The sequence below is a fragment of the Chlamydotis macqueenii genome, chromosome 2 (genome assembly GCF_036417535.1).
Source record: "Chlamydotis macqueenii isolate bChlMac1 chromosome 2, bChlMac1.mat, whole genome shotgun sequence".
Classification (NCBI taxonomy): domain Eukaryota; kingdom Metazoa; phylum Chordata; class Aves; order Otidiformes; family Otididae; genus Chlamydotis; species Chlamydotis macqueenii.
Genome location: NC_141557.1, coordinates 74967231 through 74986961, shown reverse-complemented (window position 1 = coordinate 74986961; position 19731 = coordinate 74967231). Strand labels below are relative to the sequence as shown.

At 43.4% G+C, this 19731-nt stretch overlaps 1 protein-coding gene across 1 annotated transcript; it reads left to right on the top strand.

Annotated features, from left to right (window-relative positions):
* Nucleotides 1–9334: 9334 nt before the first annotated feature.
* LOC104479018 (serpin B12) lies at nt 9335–17725 on the top strand. The gene is made up of 7 exons (XM_086741936.1): nt 9335–9511; nt 11023–11136; nt 11505–11636; nt 12429–12546; nt 13811–13953; nt 17024–17194; nt 17321–17725. Exons 1-7 carry the CDS (start codon nt 9341–9343, stop codon nt 17723–17725), a joined length of 1254 nt encoding a protein of 417 aa, XP_086598062.1. The 5' UTR covers nt 9335–9340.
* Nucleotides 17726–19731: the final 2006 nt, after the last annotated feature.

Below are 19731 nucleotides of genomic sequence, written 5' to 3'. Positions count from 1 at the left end.
TGCGAAATATTTTATACACTCCATCATTTTCTGACGTGTTTTGGAGGTGGGGGTCAGAGTTGTCCAGAGCTGTTGTCACGGTGGTTTCTACTGCAGGAGGTGGGTCAGGGCTTGCTCATGGGGTTGACGACAGACTGAGCAGCTGCACAGGTAGTCCATACATACACAAGGTGGACTAGTTGCCTATAGTCTGTAGAGTTTGTTTGTGTTTGGGCACTGACTCTTGGTCAGGTAGCTCCAGGTGTTCAGGCTGTTATCACACTTATTGCTACATCTGTCCTGCTCTGCTAGGCTGATGAAAACCTCTGGCAGATTGTCCCATCCCTCTTCTTTTTTGTTTCCTGGAAGAGACTTCTTGAATGAGAAATGCTCAGACATCACTTTCTCAGCTTTTTCAAGTTTTGAAAACATTCCACCCCAGGAGCCAGTCTTCATTCAATGCAGCTCATACTCTGTTTAAATGCTGATGAGAACACTTAGCACATCCACACAAATTTGTGTAAGCATGTCTCCTCAGAGAATTCCTTGTGATATCTTTGCCAGGAAGGGTTATCCCATGAAAGCAGAGAGAAACACTGCCTCAGAGTGGGGGCCCATCTTTCTCCACCTCCTGACTAATGCCAAGGTATCCCAGGCTATGCAAGGCAAGCAGATGTTAGAGATACAAAGCTGTCCCAGTCTGCAGAAGGCAAACCCATTTATTGGTCATTTACAAACAGAGTAGCTTGCCCACGAAAAGCTCAGGTTTATTTTTCACTTCTGCCACTTCTGTCTACCAGTCCCAGTATGAAACCTATCCATCTTGAGCACCTCTCCTATGAGGACAGGCTGAGAGTTGGGGCTGTCCTCATTTAGAGTACCTAAAGGGGGCTTATGAAAAAAGATGAGGAGAAACTCTTTAGTAGGGCCTGTTGTGATAGGACGAGGGGTAATAGTTTTAAAATAGAGGGAGGTAGATTCAGACTTGATATAATAAGAAATTTTTTACAATGAGGGTGGTGGAACACAGGAACAGGTTGCCCACAGAGGTGGTGGATGCCCCATCCCTGGAAACATTCAAGGCCAGGTTGGATGAGGCTCTGAGCAACCTGATCTGGTTGGAGATGTCCCTGCTTCTTGCAGGGGGGTTGGACAAGATGACCTTTAAAGGTCCCTTGCAACCCAAACCATTCTATGATTCAATGATTCTGTGTGAGGGAGAAGTATCAATAAAGCTCCTGCTGGTGTGAGAAATGCTGTTACAGTCTATTGTTTGGTTCCACCCATGCTGGCCTCTGGGCCTTGGGCAAGAAATTGTATTGGAGGACATGGGAAAATGTGTGTGGGAGCTTGCGTATAGGAATACTTACGTGCTGAAAGGCGTTGGTTACGATGGAGAAAGTTAACATTGCTGAGGACTTGCTCAGGTCGCCAAGCTGCTCCACCTCACCTTTCAACAGAGCATTACTATCCAGTGATGGGTGACGGCCCTGGTGGAAAAAAGCAAGCCGTGGCTGGCTTTTGCAGGCAGTTGCGAACTGCAGTATTATGTGTCTAGTCATCTTCTCACTTGCTCAGCTGCACAGTCATTGCCCACTTCCTGCTCCCTGTGTTTTGTAGGAGAGAAGTGATACGTCTTCATGTGTTGTGGTAACAAAATTGTTTGTGGGGAAGAGCATTTTAGTTTTGAAACTTGAAAAATGCTATGTAGGGCAAATTGGCTCCACTGGAAAAGCAGTACAGTTTTGAACCCTGAGTATACTATTCTAAAGGGCCTAGAAAAGACAGAATTTGCACATACATGGACATTTCCAGAGGCAAAGCAGGTAAACAGATGTCAAGGGAGTTCTGAGGGAATATATGTACAGAGCAAGTGAAATAAATCAGTGGAGGAATTATATTAATTTAGGAGGGAGGCAGCAAGCACAGAAACAAACATAATAGTTGGAAAGTTTGATCTCTACTTTCCATTTGCAGTGTGATACTTGTGAATCTGAGCCAGGTGTTTCAGTGACTGGTCAACACTGACATTTTGAGAAGACAAATTTTTAGAATTGGGGCTAGATCTGATAAAGGAGTAAGGCATTGATTATTATTAGACTAGATATAAGGAAGAAACTTTTTTACGATGAGGATGGTGAAATACTGAAACAGGTTGCCTGGAGAGGTGGTTGATGCCCCATCCCTGGAAACATTCAAGGCCAGGTTGGACAGGGCTCTGAGCAACCTAATCTGGTTGAAGATGTCCCAGCTCCTTGAGGAGGACTGGACTAGATGACATTTAAAGGTCCCTTCCAACCCAAACTATTCTATGATTCTAAATTGGAAGAAGAAAAGGCTTGAAAGATACTAAAAAATATTTAGACTGTCACTGAAAAGAGGCTAGGACTCATAAAGGCAGAAGAAGGAAAGATATATGGTAAGGTAATGTGCAGAAATAAATTTTAAAAATCGGATAAAGAGACAGAGAACTGAGGAGAAAGACTAAGGAACACTATAGAAACATGCAGGAAGGAAAAACAAAAACAAAGAAGTGAATGGCAAATAGAAGCAAAAAAAGTGAGGAAAAAACCAGCGGTTAACAAGAACACTTATTTTATCATTGTATCTTGCATTGTTTACAAATCCCTCTCTTCAGATGGGCACTGGAGCACTGGAGCCTGGGCAACTGGGCTGAAACCTTGGCAGAGGAGCAGAGAACAGCAAAGCTGGTGGGAGCTGCACCTGAGGAAGAAGGTGGCCCAGCTTCAGCACTAGAAGGGAAGTGTGCAAAGGGCAAGATGATGCTGGGAGACCTTCTTCCTCTTTCCTCCTTTCTACCCTATTGTGGTTTAGCCCTGGTCACTACACAGTTTCTTGCTCACCCTCCCCAGCGAGAGGGGAGAGAATTGGGAAGAAAGGAAAACTCATGGGTTGAGATGAAGACAGTTTACTAGAATAGTAAAGGGAAATTACAATAATAACAGAATATAAGGATACTAAAATATACAAAATGAACAATGCACAATTTCTCACCACCCGATGTCCCAATGACCAATACAGCCCGTCCTGAGCAGCGATCATGGAAATGAAACTGAGCAGCAAGCAAAGGAGTGACAGGGAGAGAGCCAGATGCCCCCCCAGGCAACTCCCACTGATATACTAAGCATGACGTTTATGGCATGGAATACTCTCTTTGCCCAGTTTGGGTCAATTATTCTGTCTGTATCTCTCCCTGCTTCCTGCACCTGCACATTAATGAGACCTGGAAAGCCGGAGAGTGTCCTTGATCTCATTAGCAAGAACTCATATCATCAGGGTGTTTATCAACATCCTTCACATAGGAAATCCAAAACATATTAGCTACTGAGAGGAAAATTAACTCCATCCCTGCTGAAACCAGGACATGCCCTCAACATGTCTGATCCCTCAAATAGCCAGTTTTATACTTTGTAGGAAGAAAGAAAAGATGAGAAAGGAAAGACAGAAAATTTTCAGGGTTGCAAGGCCACACACAACCCTAGAGGACTTAATTTTGACCTCTGAGTTCAGCTGCCATAACCTGAGCTCAGTAGTGGTGATAAGGGGAAATCAAACACAGTGTTGGTGCAGCTGTGTTCTTCCCATCTCTTTACTTCCATCTCACTTCATGCTGGAGACATAACCTATGTGATCAGCCACTCCTGGCCTTCTTTTAGTCTTAACTCCAATTATTTAAAAGAATAACCCCTGGCTGGGGATTCCTGTTACAGTTCAAGGAAATACTTCTTCCTCTCTCTCTAATTAAGCTCCTTCCATGCACATAAAGCTGTCTCCTTACCTGAGAGAGAGAGATGGCTGTAGGCAACATAAAGCTCATGCATTTCCCATTTACTCTATCTCTGCAAGCAAGCTCAGCTCCAAACAAGGCTTCACTGAATCCTGGCATGGATCTGCACACCCCTGTGTCCAGGACAGATTCTGCCAAATTCATAAGGGACAGCACACAGCAGTACAGCCATAGATCTCCAGGGTTAATGCCCAGCTGAGAGTGACTTGGCATTGCAATCAGGAGATGTTGCCAGCAGATATCACCTGCTGAACTTGTTGGGCAGCTTTGAGAGAAATACTATTAGCATTTTGCTAGATGTAGCTTTCCCAGTCTTTGCAGGAAGCTTCATGTTGATGGCATTTGCATTAAATTGCAACACGCTACTTTCATCAACAATTGGTTGGAGGCTGAAGAGATTTTTGTAATGCAGTATTCACAAGAACGTGCTCCAGAGCTCAGCTGTTGTGCTCTTCGTTTAACCTCTTCAGGTAAGAAGGTAAACAATTCTTTGGGTTTTTTTTTCTTTTTTTTTTTTCAAAAATAATCTGTAATTTTTTTTTTTGGCAGATCCAAAGTAGTCTACAGGTTGGTAAAGTTTATAGATGAGATAGAGGGGGAGGTACCTTTACAGGCTGCAGGCAGCAAAACACACTGCTAAAATTCAGGTGGCTCAAGAGCTCACGCAAAGGGAGCTGGTCTTCAGTGGGACATAGATGGGAAATTTAGGAACACATGTCCAAAGCAATGAATCTAAAGATTCTTGCCTAAATTTCACAGACTTTTGAACCTGAAATTTCCCCAGGACCTCTCTGCCCATCCAGAAATCCCTAATTGCTACAGGACAGATCAGGTCAGTGGCTCATATTGGAAAGCAGATGCTTTTCAGCCTGTATCTCCAGAAGGGCTGAAGGGCAGGCTCATTAAGAGCACCTCTCCCACTCCACTGGAAATGGGCTTCACATGAAGTGATGGTGCTGATGCCCTGAGTAAAGTCACCCACAAAGTGGGAGGTACAGATGATTTTTCTTTTTTTACTCAGGTTTCCATGGCAGAAGAAAAAAGCCTTGAAATGTTCACTGGAGCAGAGAGAGGGCATGCAGTTCTTTGGCTGGGTGCTTAGGTGTTTCACCTGCACCCTGATCCCCGCTGCTGGGAGATTGTTTATGTTCTTAAACAATGACTATATAAAATAGGAAGGGTGGAGGAGTATTCAGATTTTGTTTTGTAAGTGGGATGCTAGTCTTCACTGACAACATATTAGCTCTTGGGTTTGGCAATGATGTTTAGAAGCTTGCTGAGCAGCCTGTGCAGCTGCACACAGGCATAACAAACAACTCGCCACTGTACAGCCCGTAACAGGCCAATGTACATCCATGTCTGTTTATGCAGGAATAATTGGCCTAGAAAGAGGAGGAAAAGATGCATCCTGGAGGTACTGATGCAAAATAATAAAAGCAGTCAGAAAAACCCTTTTCTGGCACAAAAGGAGTTGCCTGAGAGGCTCAGTTGCTTGGAAAATGAACTTGGTAACATTTTGCTTGAGAAGTTATTTTGTACTGAAATGTACAAAATGAAAATGTACTGATTTTTAATTTAAAGCATGTTATTTTGGAAATGTTTGGTGTCACACAGGGATGATTAGAACTTCTGTGTTGTAGGATTTCATTCTTATGGTGTGCTCTTTGTCCCTTTCACTCCAAATCAGCACAGAAACACTTGGAAACATCTTTCTGTATGAATGGTCATGAGAAATAAGAAAGTAATTTCTACTGATCACAGATTTTTCACGTGAGGAGACAATATTTTCTGGCATATGCTCCTTTTCTAGTATAGGCACATGGAATTTCTGCCAATTCTATCTGCCTTTGTGTATGAGAAGTGAATGTGCATTAAAGCACCTTAATGGGAGGCAGATTGAATAAGCAAAACATACAATGGAAATTATCCTGTGGCATCAGGGAAAACAGGTTCTGTCTTGCTTTACCTTGTGTTAAATATAGAATTGCTTTAAAAACAAGGCTACAGCTCTTTTAGCCTCCCCACCTTATTTACTGCCTCCTCCTGCTGACTGCATAATATAGTCCAATACACCTATTAATTATGATAGCTTTGAGCACAGCTTTTTATTCTTTGAGAGTTTTGTTTTGATTTCATCTACCCGTAAACAAACTGTAAGGAGAGAACAGATCATGAATAGTTATAGAAAAAGAGTGTTCTTCATTTCACACAGCCATGGAAGAAGTTTGTCACCTTAACAAGGTCTCTGGTGTACAGTGGTTTCCTCTGAAGGAAGCTCTTTGCCTGGGTAGCTTCATGCTCATGTATAACAGTGCCAGCACTTTCCATCTGCCGGACTATGTTAAAAGCTACTAAAACATCATGCAAAGCATCTGCCTTCATCAGCTGTGAAGCCCCAAGCCTGCTTGCTGTCTCTGCACTATTGCTAATGTTCAGTGCAGACGTTTTAGCTAGCGCAGAACAGCAGCTGTGATCTTCATGGAACACTTCTTTTGCTCTTATATCTTCTCTCCTTAGCAATCCAAGATCTTTGAAAGGTAACATTACCATTTGTTGTCCACCATGTAGGTGTTCTCCAGACTCCACTCTCCTCACATTAACTCCAAAACTGATTGAATGGTTACACAGATGACGCACATGGCTTTACGGTGTGGAAACATTCATACACTTGTGCCCGCCCCAATTTAGATTAAGGAAGTTCATTAAATCCTTTCATTTTGCAGTAAGAAAGTTCATCCACCTGCCAACACCTCCCCTCCCTTGCTTTGGGTTTCCAGGGCAGCTTTCTAAGTAGTTCCTGCTCACAAAACCATGGAATTTGTTGCAGTGTTTGCACATGGATGGCCCCCTAAGGACAGCCTGCTGCTTTTTCTAAAGGAGTGGCCACCTCGATATGCCAGGCGCTGGCTTTTAAAACCTGTTGCCAGCTCCTGGGCTCTCCTTCCACCCTTGGCAGCCCGTCCTCTCCCTGCAGGGTGGGGTGGAGGTGCCTCCTTACTGCTGGGGAAGTTTATTAACTCTTTTTTTTTTCTCCTTGACTTGTTCTGAGGTCTAGACACACCTACAATATGCCTCATGACCTACATTCACTGTGAACTATTTCATAGGTCCATTTCAGATCTTTCAAGAGGCGTGGAAGTGGAGCAATACAAACTTCAGCACTACAGCAGCGCTGAGTTTTGTTTTCAGAAGGTTCTGGATAACAGGTAATGAAGCTGGAAGAAAACAGAAAGGATTATTTAGTACAATGGTTTTTTTTTCTTGTGGTAAGATGACTGTGTTATTAAGAGGAAAATGAAAAAACATGTTTCATACAAAGACACAAACAGCAGAGCTAGAGCAGCTGTTTTCAGACTTAATGAGATATAACTCACCTTTTATTTGTTTGTTCAGAAAACCTTTTGGGTATTTCTCCTCTGTTTTGCCCATTTGTATTAGGTCTTCGTGCAAAGTGCTCCCGGGCTTCAGTGTAAAACAAATGTCTCAGTATGAAACATATATGAAGTTTTTCTTTCAGCATTGCTGATTCTTTCCACAGAGCACCAGTCAGAAACGTGATAAAGCATTGATTATTGCTGTGCTTTTCAAGCTAGTCGAAAGGCAAGAAACATCTGCATTTGCCACATGTAGCACCTTCATATATTCAGCAGCTTGACTTTTCAGCTCTTCCCAGCTACTGCAGTAATCTGTCTGAGGCTAAATCTATTTTCTTGTGGGCTGAGTTCGTTCTCATTGTCTGGCATTTGCTGTGGCCTGGTAGGTTCTTCCGGTGCCGGAGCCCCAGCTTCACATGCAGAGTTTGTGTCTGGCTAATGGCTGAGTTCTCCACATCCTTGAGAACAATGCAAGACATTTTGAGTAATTCTTAGAGTAAGGAAAACTGTGAAAGGCAGGCTCTCTGGGAGGGTTGGGGCTGTGGTAGAAGAACTGGGGCCTCGGTGGGAGAGCGGGGTGGCAGTGGAGCGTTGGCTGGGAGGGGATGGAGGTCCCCAGCAGCAGGCAGCCCCTTCCCAAGAAGACTCTAAACCTCTCACAAAGTGGCTGCTGGACACTGACAGTCCAGAACAGGCTGTACAAAGGCTCTGCTGATGAAAGATCCTGAAGTTCAGCTTTGCACCAGCCTCTCCCCATCCTTAGCCTTTTGGTGATGCAGGCTGGAGCGCCTCACGTAACTTGGCCTTGCAGGCTGCAGCAACCGGACAGCACTGAAAGAGTTCCTGCTGTCCTGTGGCCTTCTGTGGGTGGTGGGAATAACCACCTGGCTGTGTCCTCACCCATCTTTTCAACAGAGAGGAGCTCTGGTAACTTGCTATTGATCCTACCCATGCTTGTCTCCACGCAGGTTGAAAGCTAGAGCCAGCCAGATCTGTGCTGCGGGAGACATGAGGGCCTCCTTGTTGTAATGCGGCTGTGCATTTTCCCCTAAATAAAGCATCTTTCTGGATCACAGGCCACAGCTACTCAACTCGATGTCTGCAAGCAGGCAGGAGTGTATGCATTGCTCTTCACACATTTTCCTGGTGTGCTGTCCAAAATATTTTTTTGACACTGAAAGTGATGTGGGGTGTTTGGGCGATAACGATTCCAGAAGAGCTCGTGTGATCCCACTGGTATCCACACAACAGTTTTACAGTCCTCCTAAGGGACAGGAAAGGAGTTTCTAAACCCCTTTTTATCAGGTGGCCTCCTGCTTGCAAGGACCAGGCTGAAACTTGGTACCAACTTGTTCTTAGGAGAGTGGATTTAATCTAAATGATCCATGGGAAAGGTATCAGACTGTTATGTTTCTAGTACAAAAGATAAGAGTAATGCAGATCTTATTATGTAATTGAGCAGGAACATACAGACTTATTTTCAGGACTGTTGAGCTATTGCTTTGTTTGGAAATTGTAATTGTGTATCCTGCCTGAATCTGTGGCTCCTGGAAAACTCACAGGACCGAATAAGTGTATTTCAAACTGCTTGTGGTTCTATGTGTAGTTCTATCACCATAGCTGTTAGTGACTCTTTTTCAGATATGAAAACATTTAATTAATAATGATTTTATTTTAATAAACTGTTATTTGAAACCTTCATAGCACAGCTCTGGCTACCAGACATGGTTATATGCAGGCGTGCTTTCTGTCACCAAGCTTCTGTCACTCCTCGTACATTGTTACAGGAGGAAAGAGTTGATATAACTGTCTACATCAAACCAGTCTGGAGAAGGAAAGTATTAATCCACAGTTGACTGATTTCAGTACTGTGATCTGAAATAAGACAGAACATGGGACAAGACAGAAAAACGATCCTTTCTGAGGAATTAATGTATGTTGTGAGCGTGGGTCCCTTTTCTAGAACTGCTGTGTCCTTGCTCCTGATGTGTAGCATGGACCAAGAGATGTATGCAAGGTTGGCTGTTTCAAATGCTCAGAATGTAGCAAACGCCTATTATTTAGCAAACAGCTATGGGACAATCTCAGGGCAGACAGATGCTTCACAGTGTGATCTAGCTAGGGAACAACCTGCATTAAATTTCTTCTTTCTTTTGTGCTCCTAGTCAGCAGCTGCTTCATGATGGACTCCGTTTCTAGACAGATTACCAAGTTCTGCCTTGATCTCTACAATAAGCTCAACAGAAATGCAGAGGACGCAAACATCGTCTTCTCTCCGATGAGCATCTCTGTTGCCCTGGCCCTGGTCCATCTAGGTGCGAAAAACAACACTGCTGCTCAGATAGAAAAAGTGAGTGTTAATGAAACATGCCAAGATGCTTCCACATTGCTTGCTGTTCCCTTGGTGGAAGTGTTGGGCATCCTCGCACAAATGTGTGTGAGGGTCTTATAGGAAACTGTGTCCAGTTCTGGAGCCTCCAACACAAGAAGGACATGGACCAGTTGGAAAGGGTCCAGAGGAGGGCCACAAAGATGATAAAAGGGCTGGAGCACCTCTCTTATGAGGACAGGCTGAGAGAGTTGGGGCTGTTCAGCCTGGAGAAGAGGAGGCTCCGGGGAGACCTGATAGCGGTCTTCCAGTACCTCAAGGGGGCCTACAAGAAAGATGGGGAAAGGCTGTTTAGTAGGGCCTGTTGCAATAGGACGAGGGGTAATGGTTTTAAAATAGAGGGGGGTAGATTTAGATTGGAAATTTGGAAAATTTTTTTTACGATGCAAGTTATAGAACACTGGAACAGGTTGTCCAGAAAGGTGGTGGATGCCCCATCCCTGGAAACGTTCAAGGCCAGGCTGGATGAGGCTCTGAGCAACCTGATCTAGTTGGGGATGTCCCTGCTCCTTGCAGGGGGGTTGGACTAGATGACCTTTGAAGGTCCCTTCCAACTCTAACCGTTCTATGATTCTATGATTCTATGAAACAAGCAGGAATACAAGCACAAGTGCTGCCTTCACAGTTGTGCTTGATGCTCTATGATCCTTGCCATCTGCTTCTGTGAGTCGCGCCGTACCCCCATGCAGACTCAAGAGCATGGAGCAAGAGCTGAACAAGAGGAGGTGACACACCACAGCAGGTCCCTCTGGCTTTCCCCTAGTCTGCTGCTAGAATATCAGGCTTTGTTTCAAAATTATGGGCAGGCGCTTCCTGCCTCATGATTGCTATGAGAATCCTGAAACTGTGAGGCTGGGTGGCTAGTGTGGAGAGTTGCAGAAGCCTGGAGAGATTGCACCTAGGTGGCTGGAAGTGTCAGCTCACTTGTCAAGTATGACATTCATATTTTTATGTCTTTGCTTGAGGTAACTTTTTGTTTTGAAATTTAAGGTAGCTGTAGCAATACAAATACAAATCAAGTTTAAACATTTTGAGGTAGTGGAATGTAACATGTTGAAGGATTAAGTGCAAGTTCTTCTTGGTTTGCTAATATAGAAATGTGAATTTGAACATGGATATATGAACAATTTCAAGTCTGTCATTCCAACCTGACTGAAGTGGAGAAAATATCTTTCATAAATCTACACCATTTATCTAGGACAGCAAAGAAAAATCTTTTAACCAAGAAAAATGCTTTATTTGAGCGTGGTGAAGCACTGGAACAGGTTGCCCAGAGAGATGGTAGATGCCCCATCCCTGGAAACATTCAAAGCCAGGTTGGATGAACTCTGAACAACCTGATCTAGGTGGACATGTCCCTGCTCCTTGCAGGGGGGTTGGACTAGATGACCTTTAAAGGACCCTTCCAACCCAAACTATTCTATGATTCTGTCCCAGTTACAATTGCCATAATTTGGTGTCTTCAACTGCAGGTGCTCCATGTCAGGAAAGCTGCAGGAAGAATGAGCCTTGAATCTGATCATGAGGGTGCAGCCCCAGAAATGGAGCCAGAACAAAGCCGGGAGAGACAATCATCCCTCTCACAGGTGCATCCTTGGGGGCGGGGGGAGCACTGGAGCCTTTTCTTCACCGCACAGTCGGTTACTGGGTATGAAGCACTGGAGTCTGCCACTGGAGGGAGTCAAGATCACACGCACAGAGTCTGCCCAATCCACGAGGAAATGCCTGGTAACAAGGTGTTATTTTATTAAGGGTCAGGTCTTCCATGAAGTCAATACCAAAGCCTCCAGTGATCTCATCTGAAGGAGGATCAGGCTACAAAGCTTAGATTAGCTGAATTTTAAAATCAGGACAGCAGGAGTTATGCCTACAGTGTAATCTAATTAGGATGCAAATTAACAACCAAAGCTAAATGGAGGAATTGTAATAATTGTTGTGTTTGTCATATTTCCAGTGTAACAAGGACGGGGACCTTAACCATAAAGTGTTCCAGGCACTGCTTTTACAACTACAAAACCTTGGCGAAAGATACGTTTTAACTCTGGCCAACAATCTCTTTATACAGCAAGGATTTGAACTCCGGCAGGTAAGTTACCTGACCTCAACCTTTCCTGTAACTGTAAGCCTTACTGTTGTTCCCAGCGTGTCTATTTTGGAGCACTTGATGTGCTTTTTGGAGCCGTACGTCTTGGGGCTGGTGGGAGAGAGACAAGAGTGTTGGCTTTCAGTTCTTTTGTTTATAAAACCCTACCCTGTAGGTATCAATAGCTATAGAGCAAAAATAAAGTAGGAGCCTGTTTGCTTTTGGCAGAGGTGTGACTACAGCCAAAAATGGCCTATTCAAGCTGTCTGTAGGCTACTTCTGGACTTGCGAGTGGAACAGCAAGGGCAGCAGTAAACTTGGAGAGGGCTTATCACCTGAGATGTTGTATAGTTTCATGCATAGGGCTGCTGTGCTGAGCTCGTTACTCCTTTCTTACTGAATGACTGAGTGGTCTCTAGACTACCTAGTACAGATAACTTGCCGGTCAATTAGTTCTGTTGAATTATTTGGATACTTAAGCATTAAACAGCACATCTTGCATAATCTCTCATTTTTTATTTTTATCTGAACCTTACGTATGCAGTTCTCCATGGGAAGACTCTTTCTTCCAGCTTTTTTTAAACTTATTTACATTTTTGCCTATGCAATATATTAATTATATCTTCTTCAAAGAATAAACTGCAGATAGCTGATGTTTCCAAAATGAAATTTTGCCCTATGGAGTCAGCAGCTCCCTCACCATTTCTAAAATAGTTTTGAACCATTGATTTATTTCAGAAGGGAATAAAGGATTAACAGATTTGATCATTTAATAATATTTATTTGGCTTTACAGCAATTTCTAATGTGCACTAAGGAACTATATGGAGCAGTGCTGCAAACAGTGGACTTTCATGGTGCTGTTGAAGCTGCAAGAATAAAAATTAACACTTGGGTTGAAAGTGAGACACAAGGTAAAACAAAACAAAACCATAGCCATACTATCACTGCCTCCTTCCACTGCTTCAACAAAAGAAATTCCCGGGTATGAAAAGCAAAGACTTGTTCAAGCAAAGACTTGTTCATGTTTCTGGGTGTGCAATCTTATGGTGTTTAAAAATGGTTTGTCTTCCCATCCACTCTTGAAATTTAGAGTAAGTTATTAGCTAAAGTATTTCTGAATTAAAGGTGTGTTTGTTCTCAAATACTGTTGTATTCCCACCCTTATGCCTGGCATGATAATTGCAATAATACCTGTAAAGCTTGACCTGATAAATTGCTCCCGTGAACAGCCACAAATGCAGATACAGGACAAGAGGAGATGGAAGCTGTGAGCTTCATGGTGAGACTGGGAACAGCCTGATGGGGGGTAAGGAGGATGACTGAGGGCTTGGTTATAGGTAGAGCAATACCCACAAAGATGAGAGATGTGACCACCAGCGAGACTCACTATCACAAGTGATGGTCCACCAGCTTTTGCCCTTAATGGGCTAGCAGGGGCCATTGGTTCTTGCTGATTAGACTGAACATGATATATGCCATTTTCCTTTAGTTTTTGCCAGAGCTGCAGTAGCAGCAGGACGAGAATTTTTTAAATCTTCTGGCTGAACATAAACCAGAACTTACTGGGGGACAGACAAATAGATTGGAGGGCTTCTGTAATTTCTCAGTTGCCCATCTCCTGACCAAACCTGTCCTTGTCCTGGTGAAGCAGCCTGTGACTGGTGTGGGGAAGAGCTGTTAATCCTAGCTGGCTCCCAGTAAGAAGGCTGAAGGTTCAGGAGCCAACTTGCACAGGGTTAGGAGCCATCATTGCTCTGGGTGCTTATATGAAGCCTATGGACCTGCTAACTCTTACTTCAGACTCTGTGTAGAAATTCCAAATCTCCACAGGTGGTTAACTGCTGTGTCCACGGCAAAGGGCAAGATGCCCTCATGCAAACTGAAATATGTGATTAATGATGCTGCCTCCTTCCCCGTGGTTAATGTCACCTGACACATACATATGGTCACTAATTGGCCAGTTTGGTGACACTCACTCTCCCCTGTCCTCCCTGGCTGATAGCAGTGCAGAGGAATCGACCATTTGTTTGCTTATATTGCCTCTGTCCTTTAAATAAACCAAGAACTGGATTTCTAAGTTTCTCCAAAACTAAGCTCACAGGCGAGTAATTGAGTCTCAGTCCAGAGTCGTAATGACAGCTAACAAATACTTGTGTATTCCAAAATTTCCTTTAGGTAAAATCAAGGAACTCTTTGCTCCTGGTGTGATCGATGCACGTGCATTGCTGGTGCTGGTGAATGTAATCTACTTCAAAGCATCCTGGGAACGCAAGTTTGAGGAACAAAAAACAGTACAGAGAGATTTTAAACTGAATCAGGTACATCTGCATTCTGTAAATCTTGACATTATTTACCCTAGACACTGTGAGCAATGAAGCAAGCTTAACATAAAAGCACAATGTCCAGGGCTCAGCTGCCCTGTGAGCAAGGTCTGGGTCTGCTGGGAACTTAACCCGCCTCTCCTGTTGGGTACAGGTGGCAGGAGGGTTTTTAATGGAAAAGCATAATCTTTACTGAATAAATGTGTGAGAATCAGAAGTTGCAACAACTTAGAGTTTTGCTTTGGTGACTGGCAAAACACAAGTGTTAGCCCTGATTAGAACGTTTGAACATAGTAGTTAATACAGATACTTGTCTGGAGTGGCAGCAAATCTGAGCATCCCACTTCATAGAATCATAGAATGATTAGGGTTGGAAGGGACCTTCAAAGGTCATCTAGTCCAACCCCCCTGCAAGGAGCAGGGACATCCCCAACTAGATCAGGTTGCTCAGAGCCTCATCCAGCCTGGCCTTGAACGTTTCCAGGGATGGGGCATCCACCACCTTTCTGGACAACCTGTTCCAGTGTTCTATAACTCGCATCGTAAAAAAAATTTTCCTAATTTCCAATCTAAATCTACCTCCCTCTATTTTAAAACCATTACCCCTCGTCCTATCACAACAGGCCCTACTAAACAGCCTCTCCCCATCTTTCTTGTAGGCCCCCTTGAGGTACTGGAAGACCGCCATAAGGTCTCCCCGCAGCCTCCTTTTCTCTAGGCTGAACAGCCCCAACTCTCTCAGCCTGTCCTCATAGGAAAGGTGCTCCAGCCCTCTTATCATCTTTGTGGCCCTCCTCTGGACCTTCTCCAACAGGTCCATGTCCTTCTTGTGTTGGAGGCTCCAGAACTGGACACAGTACTCCAGGTGGGGTCTCACCAGGGCAGAGCAGAGGGGCAGAATCACCTCCCTTGACCTGCTGGCCATGCTCCTTTTCATGCAGCCCAGGATGCGGTTTGCCTTCTGGGCTGCAAGGGCGCATTGCTGGCTCATGTTGAGCTTCTCGTCCAACAGCGAGTCCTCCTCAGGGCTGGTCTTGATCCATTCTCCACCCAGCCTATATTTGTGCCTGGGATTGCCACGACCCAAGTGCAGGACCTTGCAGTTGGCCTGGTTGAACTTCATGAGGTTGGCACAGGCCCACCTCTCTAGCCTGTCAAGGTCCCTCTGGATGGCATCCCTCACCTCCAGCATGTCGACGGCACCACACAACTTGGTGTCATCCGCGAACTTGCTGAGGGTGCACTCTATCCCACTGTCCATGTCACCGAGAAAGATGTTGAACAGGGCCGGGCCCAACATGGACTCCTGAGGGACTCCACTTGTGACCGGTCTCCACATGGACATTGAGCCATTGACCACCACTCTCTGAGTGTGGTCATCCAGCCAACTCCTTACCCACCGAGAGGTCCATCCGTCAAAGCCATGTCTCTCTAGTTTAGGGAACAGGATGTCATGCAGGACAGTGTCAAAAGCTTTGCACAAGTCCAGGTAGATGATGTCAGTTGCTCGTCCCTTGTCCACCGATGCTGTCACCCCGTCATAGAAGGCCACCAAATTGGTCAGGCATGATCTGCCCTTGGTGAAGCTGTGTTGGCTGTCACCAACCACCTCCTTGCTCTCCATGTGCCTTAACATGGTTTCCAGGAGAATCTGCTCCATGACCTTGCCAGGCACAGAGGTGAGGCTGTGCTCATACAGGCTCCAAGGGATCATCCTGGTGTTTATATGTTCAATGTATTTTAACATTAGCTATGGATTTGAGAGATTAAACCAGACCAAACTAGGCCAGTTTTTGTAGTAATAAACTACAAAAATACAGTTGCAATTTGAAAAAGGAGAAATTCTTATAGGGTATTTTGATTTATTTATAGTATTTGCAACTTTTGAAAGTTTATTTTAAATATATTTTAATTTTTAGTCATTTTTTTTCTGCCATAGGGATGTCACCAAAGCCTTTATTGTTTAACTAAGGTATTGTGAATATGTTTGCAAAGTTAATTCTTTAGCAAGCACATTCCTCCAAGTATTATATGTGCCCTCTAAGTTTGACACATATTATAAAAAAAAGACAATCAAAACTGTTTACTTTCATTTAATTCAATTTTGTCTTCTTTTCATATGTTGTGCCAATATTTTATTAGTTCTTACCCATGACAAAAGAAAAAAAAACTCAACAGATTTAGGTCTGATCTTAAGTTGCAGAGCTTTGTATGGGAAAAAGTGTCTTTTGAGCGTTCCTCATATATCAAAGGAAAAGGTCAGAAAAACATATATTTCTAGTTATCGTGTTGCATTCCATTGTTAAGACACTGGCAAGAAACTGTCATATTGGGTACTTATATTTGTGACTTTGAATATACCTTTGAATATGGATGTTGAGAATGGTCTATAGCTGAGAGAATTTGGTGCACTGCTGCAGTAGGAGAAACTGTGAGATAAAGAGAAGCTGTATAGATTTTTCTTCATATGCTAATCAATACTAGCAGGATTTTTGCTGAAAATACGTCATCTACCAAAAGTCTGCTTTCACTGCTTTAGAAGTTAGCTAACTGTAAAAGGAAACTCGAGCTTTTTTACAGCGTTCAAATGACACCATCACCAAAAAAGGCAAGATAACAAGATCTAGAAGAGGATACCTGAGAAAGGCTATGATTTTGCTCTTATCCTATTTATTGGTCGCTGTCTAAACAATCAGTCTGATAAATGACAGCCTGATTCTTGCAGTGCTATTTCTTTTTTATCCCGGTCCAAGTTAGGACTTGCAAATCCGAACAGCATCAGCCTGTTTGGAAGTGTAGCACTGCTAAGTAACTTCACTATCTGATCAGTTGCAGGGAAATTGTTTGGGGTTTCCCCCCCCCCCCCCCCCCCCCAAGAATTACCCCCTTTATTTATGCATGGCAAAGCTGATGTTTTGTGTGTCACTGTAGATGCAATAAAATAAAGAAAAATGTTTAGCCTAACAACAATTACTGCTGAAACCCTACTACTGATATTACACCTATAATAAGTTTAAATGTTAAGAGCTGTATTGCTTAAGTGACTGTATAATTTTCTTTTAAATAGAATGAGAAAAAACCTGTGCAGATGATGTATCAGAAAGGCATGTTTAGATTAGGCTACATTGAGGAGATGGGTGCTCAGGTCCTTGAACTCCCTTATGCTCAGAAGTCACTGAGCATGATCATCCTGCTTCCGGGTGACATGGCTGATGGATCTACCAGTGGGCTGGAGCAGGTAAGGCAGTATATGTCATGGACTATGGCTGGAAGTTGGTTGTCTGAATAAAGACTGGGTAAAGATCTAAACTTTTCAAAGCTGCCCACCTATTTTAAGCTCTTTTTTTTCTCCCCTGTCTTCTAGATTGAAAGCACAATGACCTATGAAAATTTAATGCTGTGGGCCTCTTCAGAGCACATGTTTGAGACGAGAGTGGAGGTATACCTCCCTCGATTCAAGCTGGAAGGCACCTTTAACCTCAATGAGGTATTACAAGAGATGGGCATGACTGACATCTTCACTGAATCAAAAGCTGATCTTTCTGCAATGTCATTTGCAAAATCTCTGGTGCTGTCAAAAGTTGTCCATAAAACGTATGTGGAAGTCAATGAGGAAGGCACTGTAGCAGCAGCTGGTACAGGAGCTGCCATTGTGAGGAGGTCTCTTCCTCTGACAGAAGTGTTTATGGCTGACCATCCTTTCTTATTCTTTATTAGACACAATCCTACCAATGCCATTTTGTTCTTTGGCAAAGTCTGTTCACCTTAAAATCAGGGCCATTTTCTAACATTGGAGAAACACCTGGATGAAATCAGAAATAGTATTTTTTGCCAATGTATTCTTAATCCTTTGACAGCTAGTTTACTTTTCAAAGTAATCACTGCAAGCAGTTTAGCTTAGAACCCGTCAATTGGGTGCACTGCCACTAGGCTTCTTGAATTGGAAATATTGATCTGAATCCAGAATAGGAGTAGATTTTGCTTTAACCTCACTGGATATGAATAACATTTTGTTTCCTCGATGCCCACATATGCACCTGCATTCCTTACAGTTCCCCAGCCCAGCCATGTAGGCAAGCCATACGGCACCTGCCTGGGCTTGCGAAGGTGGAGTTGGTATGCTGCTGTCTGAGGAGAATTGTCTGCAACAATTTTCAGTAACTGCCCGTAAAAACAGAGTAGATCTGCTGTGATTTTTTAATTTCTGGCCAGCTGGGTCCTGGTCAGCAGAGAGGTGCTTTAGAGACACTTTTTCCTTATCAGTGTTCTGTAGCTGTGGCAAATCCTTTGCACAGTGGAGATCTGACCTTGATAATTCCCTGCACTGTAGCAGCTGCTCACAGCCAAGTAGGAGATACTTATTTACAGCAAATATTCCTGTTTACTGATAACTGTATCACTTTCTCCCCCGTAGTGTGTACTGGTTCTGCCTTTGTGCTAGTCTGTGCTATATAAAAAGCTTATGCTAGAAGCAGCTTTGTCTTCATTTATTCATTTGCATGTATGCCTACATCTGAAGTGTCATTTTACCAATTGGAAGAATGGTGTGACGTGTACTCCTTTCTCGAGCCTTGGATCTTTCTGTGTGAGTTTTATTAGTAGCCTGGGTTTTTATTATAATAGTCAGTCAGGGAAAAGGACATGACTCTGCCCACATGAACACTTCTGGAAAGGGAGTTGATTATAACAGTAACTATATATACAGGAGGACAGGATTTGGGCCTTCTTTTTACTGGACTTTTTCTGCATTCATTTTTGAAATAAAAACTCACAGAATGGTTGAGGTCAGAAAGCACCTCTGGAGGTCGTCTGGTCCACCTCCCCTGCTCAAGCAAAGCCACCAGCAGCTGGTTGCCCAGGACCATCTCCAGATGGCTTTTGGATATCTCCAAGGACAGAGACTCCACCACCTCTCTGGACAACCTCCCCTAAGCCCCCACTAAGTTCTCAAATGACTCCAAGGAGAATTTTGTATGCACAGTGTCTACAGGAACAGGATGTGAAAACACACATTCCTAAAGATGGTTAATTATTTATATAGTAAAGAAACCTGCCTTTTATATGGGGATAAATCAAGTGAATTCAGTCTCAAGAAATAGAAGGAAAATTGTTTAAAGCACCCCATTGAAGTTACTGACATAGAAAACCATAGCCATGAACTTCCAAGAATTGTGTTTTCTTTTTTGCATGCTGCTGCCTAGTGAATTTTAGCAATCTGAGATGCATTCATAAAGACAAGGCTCTCTCCATGCTCTGAGAAATGAAGAAAGGTTTCATAAAGGGCAGTGTAAATCATGGAAATCACTGTTAAACATGACCTGGGAAGGTTTTTAGTCTTTGGGAGAAAAATTAAACTTGCTGCTCACTGACAGGGAGACATAGTTGTTAAGTTGCTGGTTTAACATAAGTAACATCTTCCTCAGGCAGATTCTGTGTGAGGTTTAACAAATTAATGTTTGCAACATACTTTATGACCCATAAAAAGGAAAGGATACATTAGCTGTTCGCAATATAATTGGGTGTAAAGCACCCTAATGTTCTGCATTTATGATTACCATAGCTTATGCACTGTAAGTTACCTGGGGCCCTTTGGACAGGAAAGTCTAGGAAATAAAAGTGAATGATAATTGAGCACGAACAGACAGAAGCAGGACAATAAATGAGTCAACTGAAGAAAAAGAATCAAATAAAGAGACTACTCTTGACTGTCTAATCCAAAGGTGAGGTACAGCTGCAGCAGCAGCTCTCCAGGCTGTGTCCCTGTTTCCCTTCTGG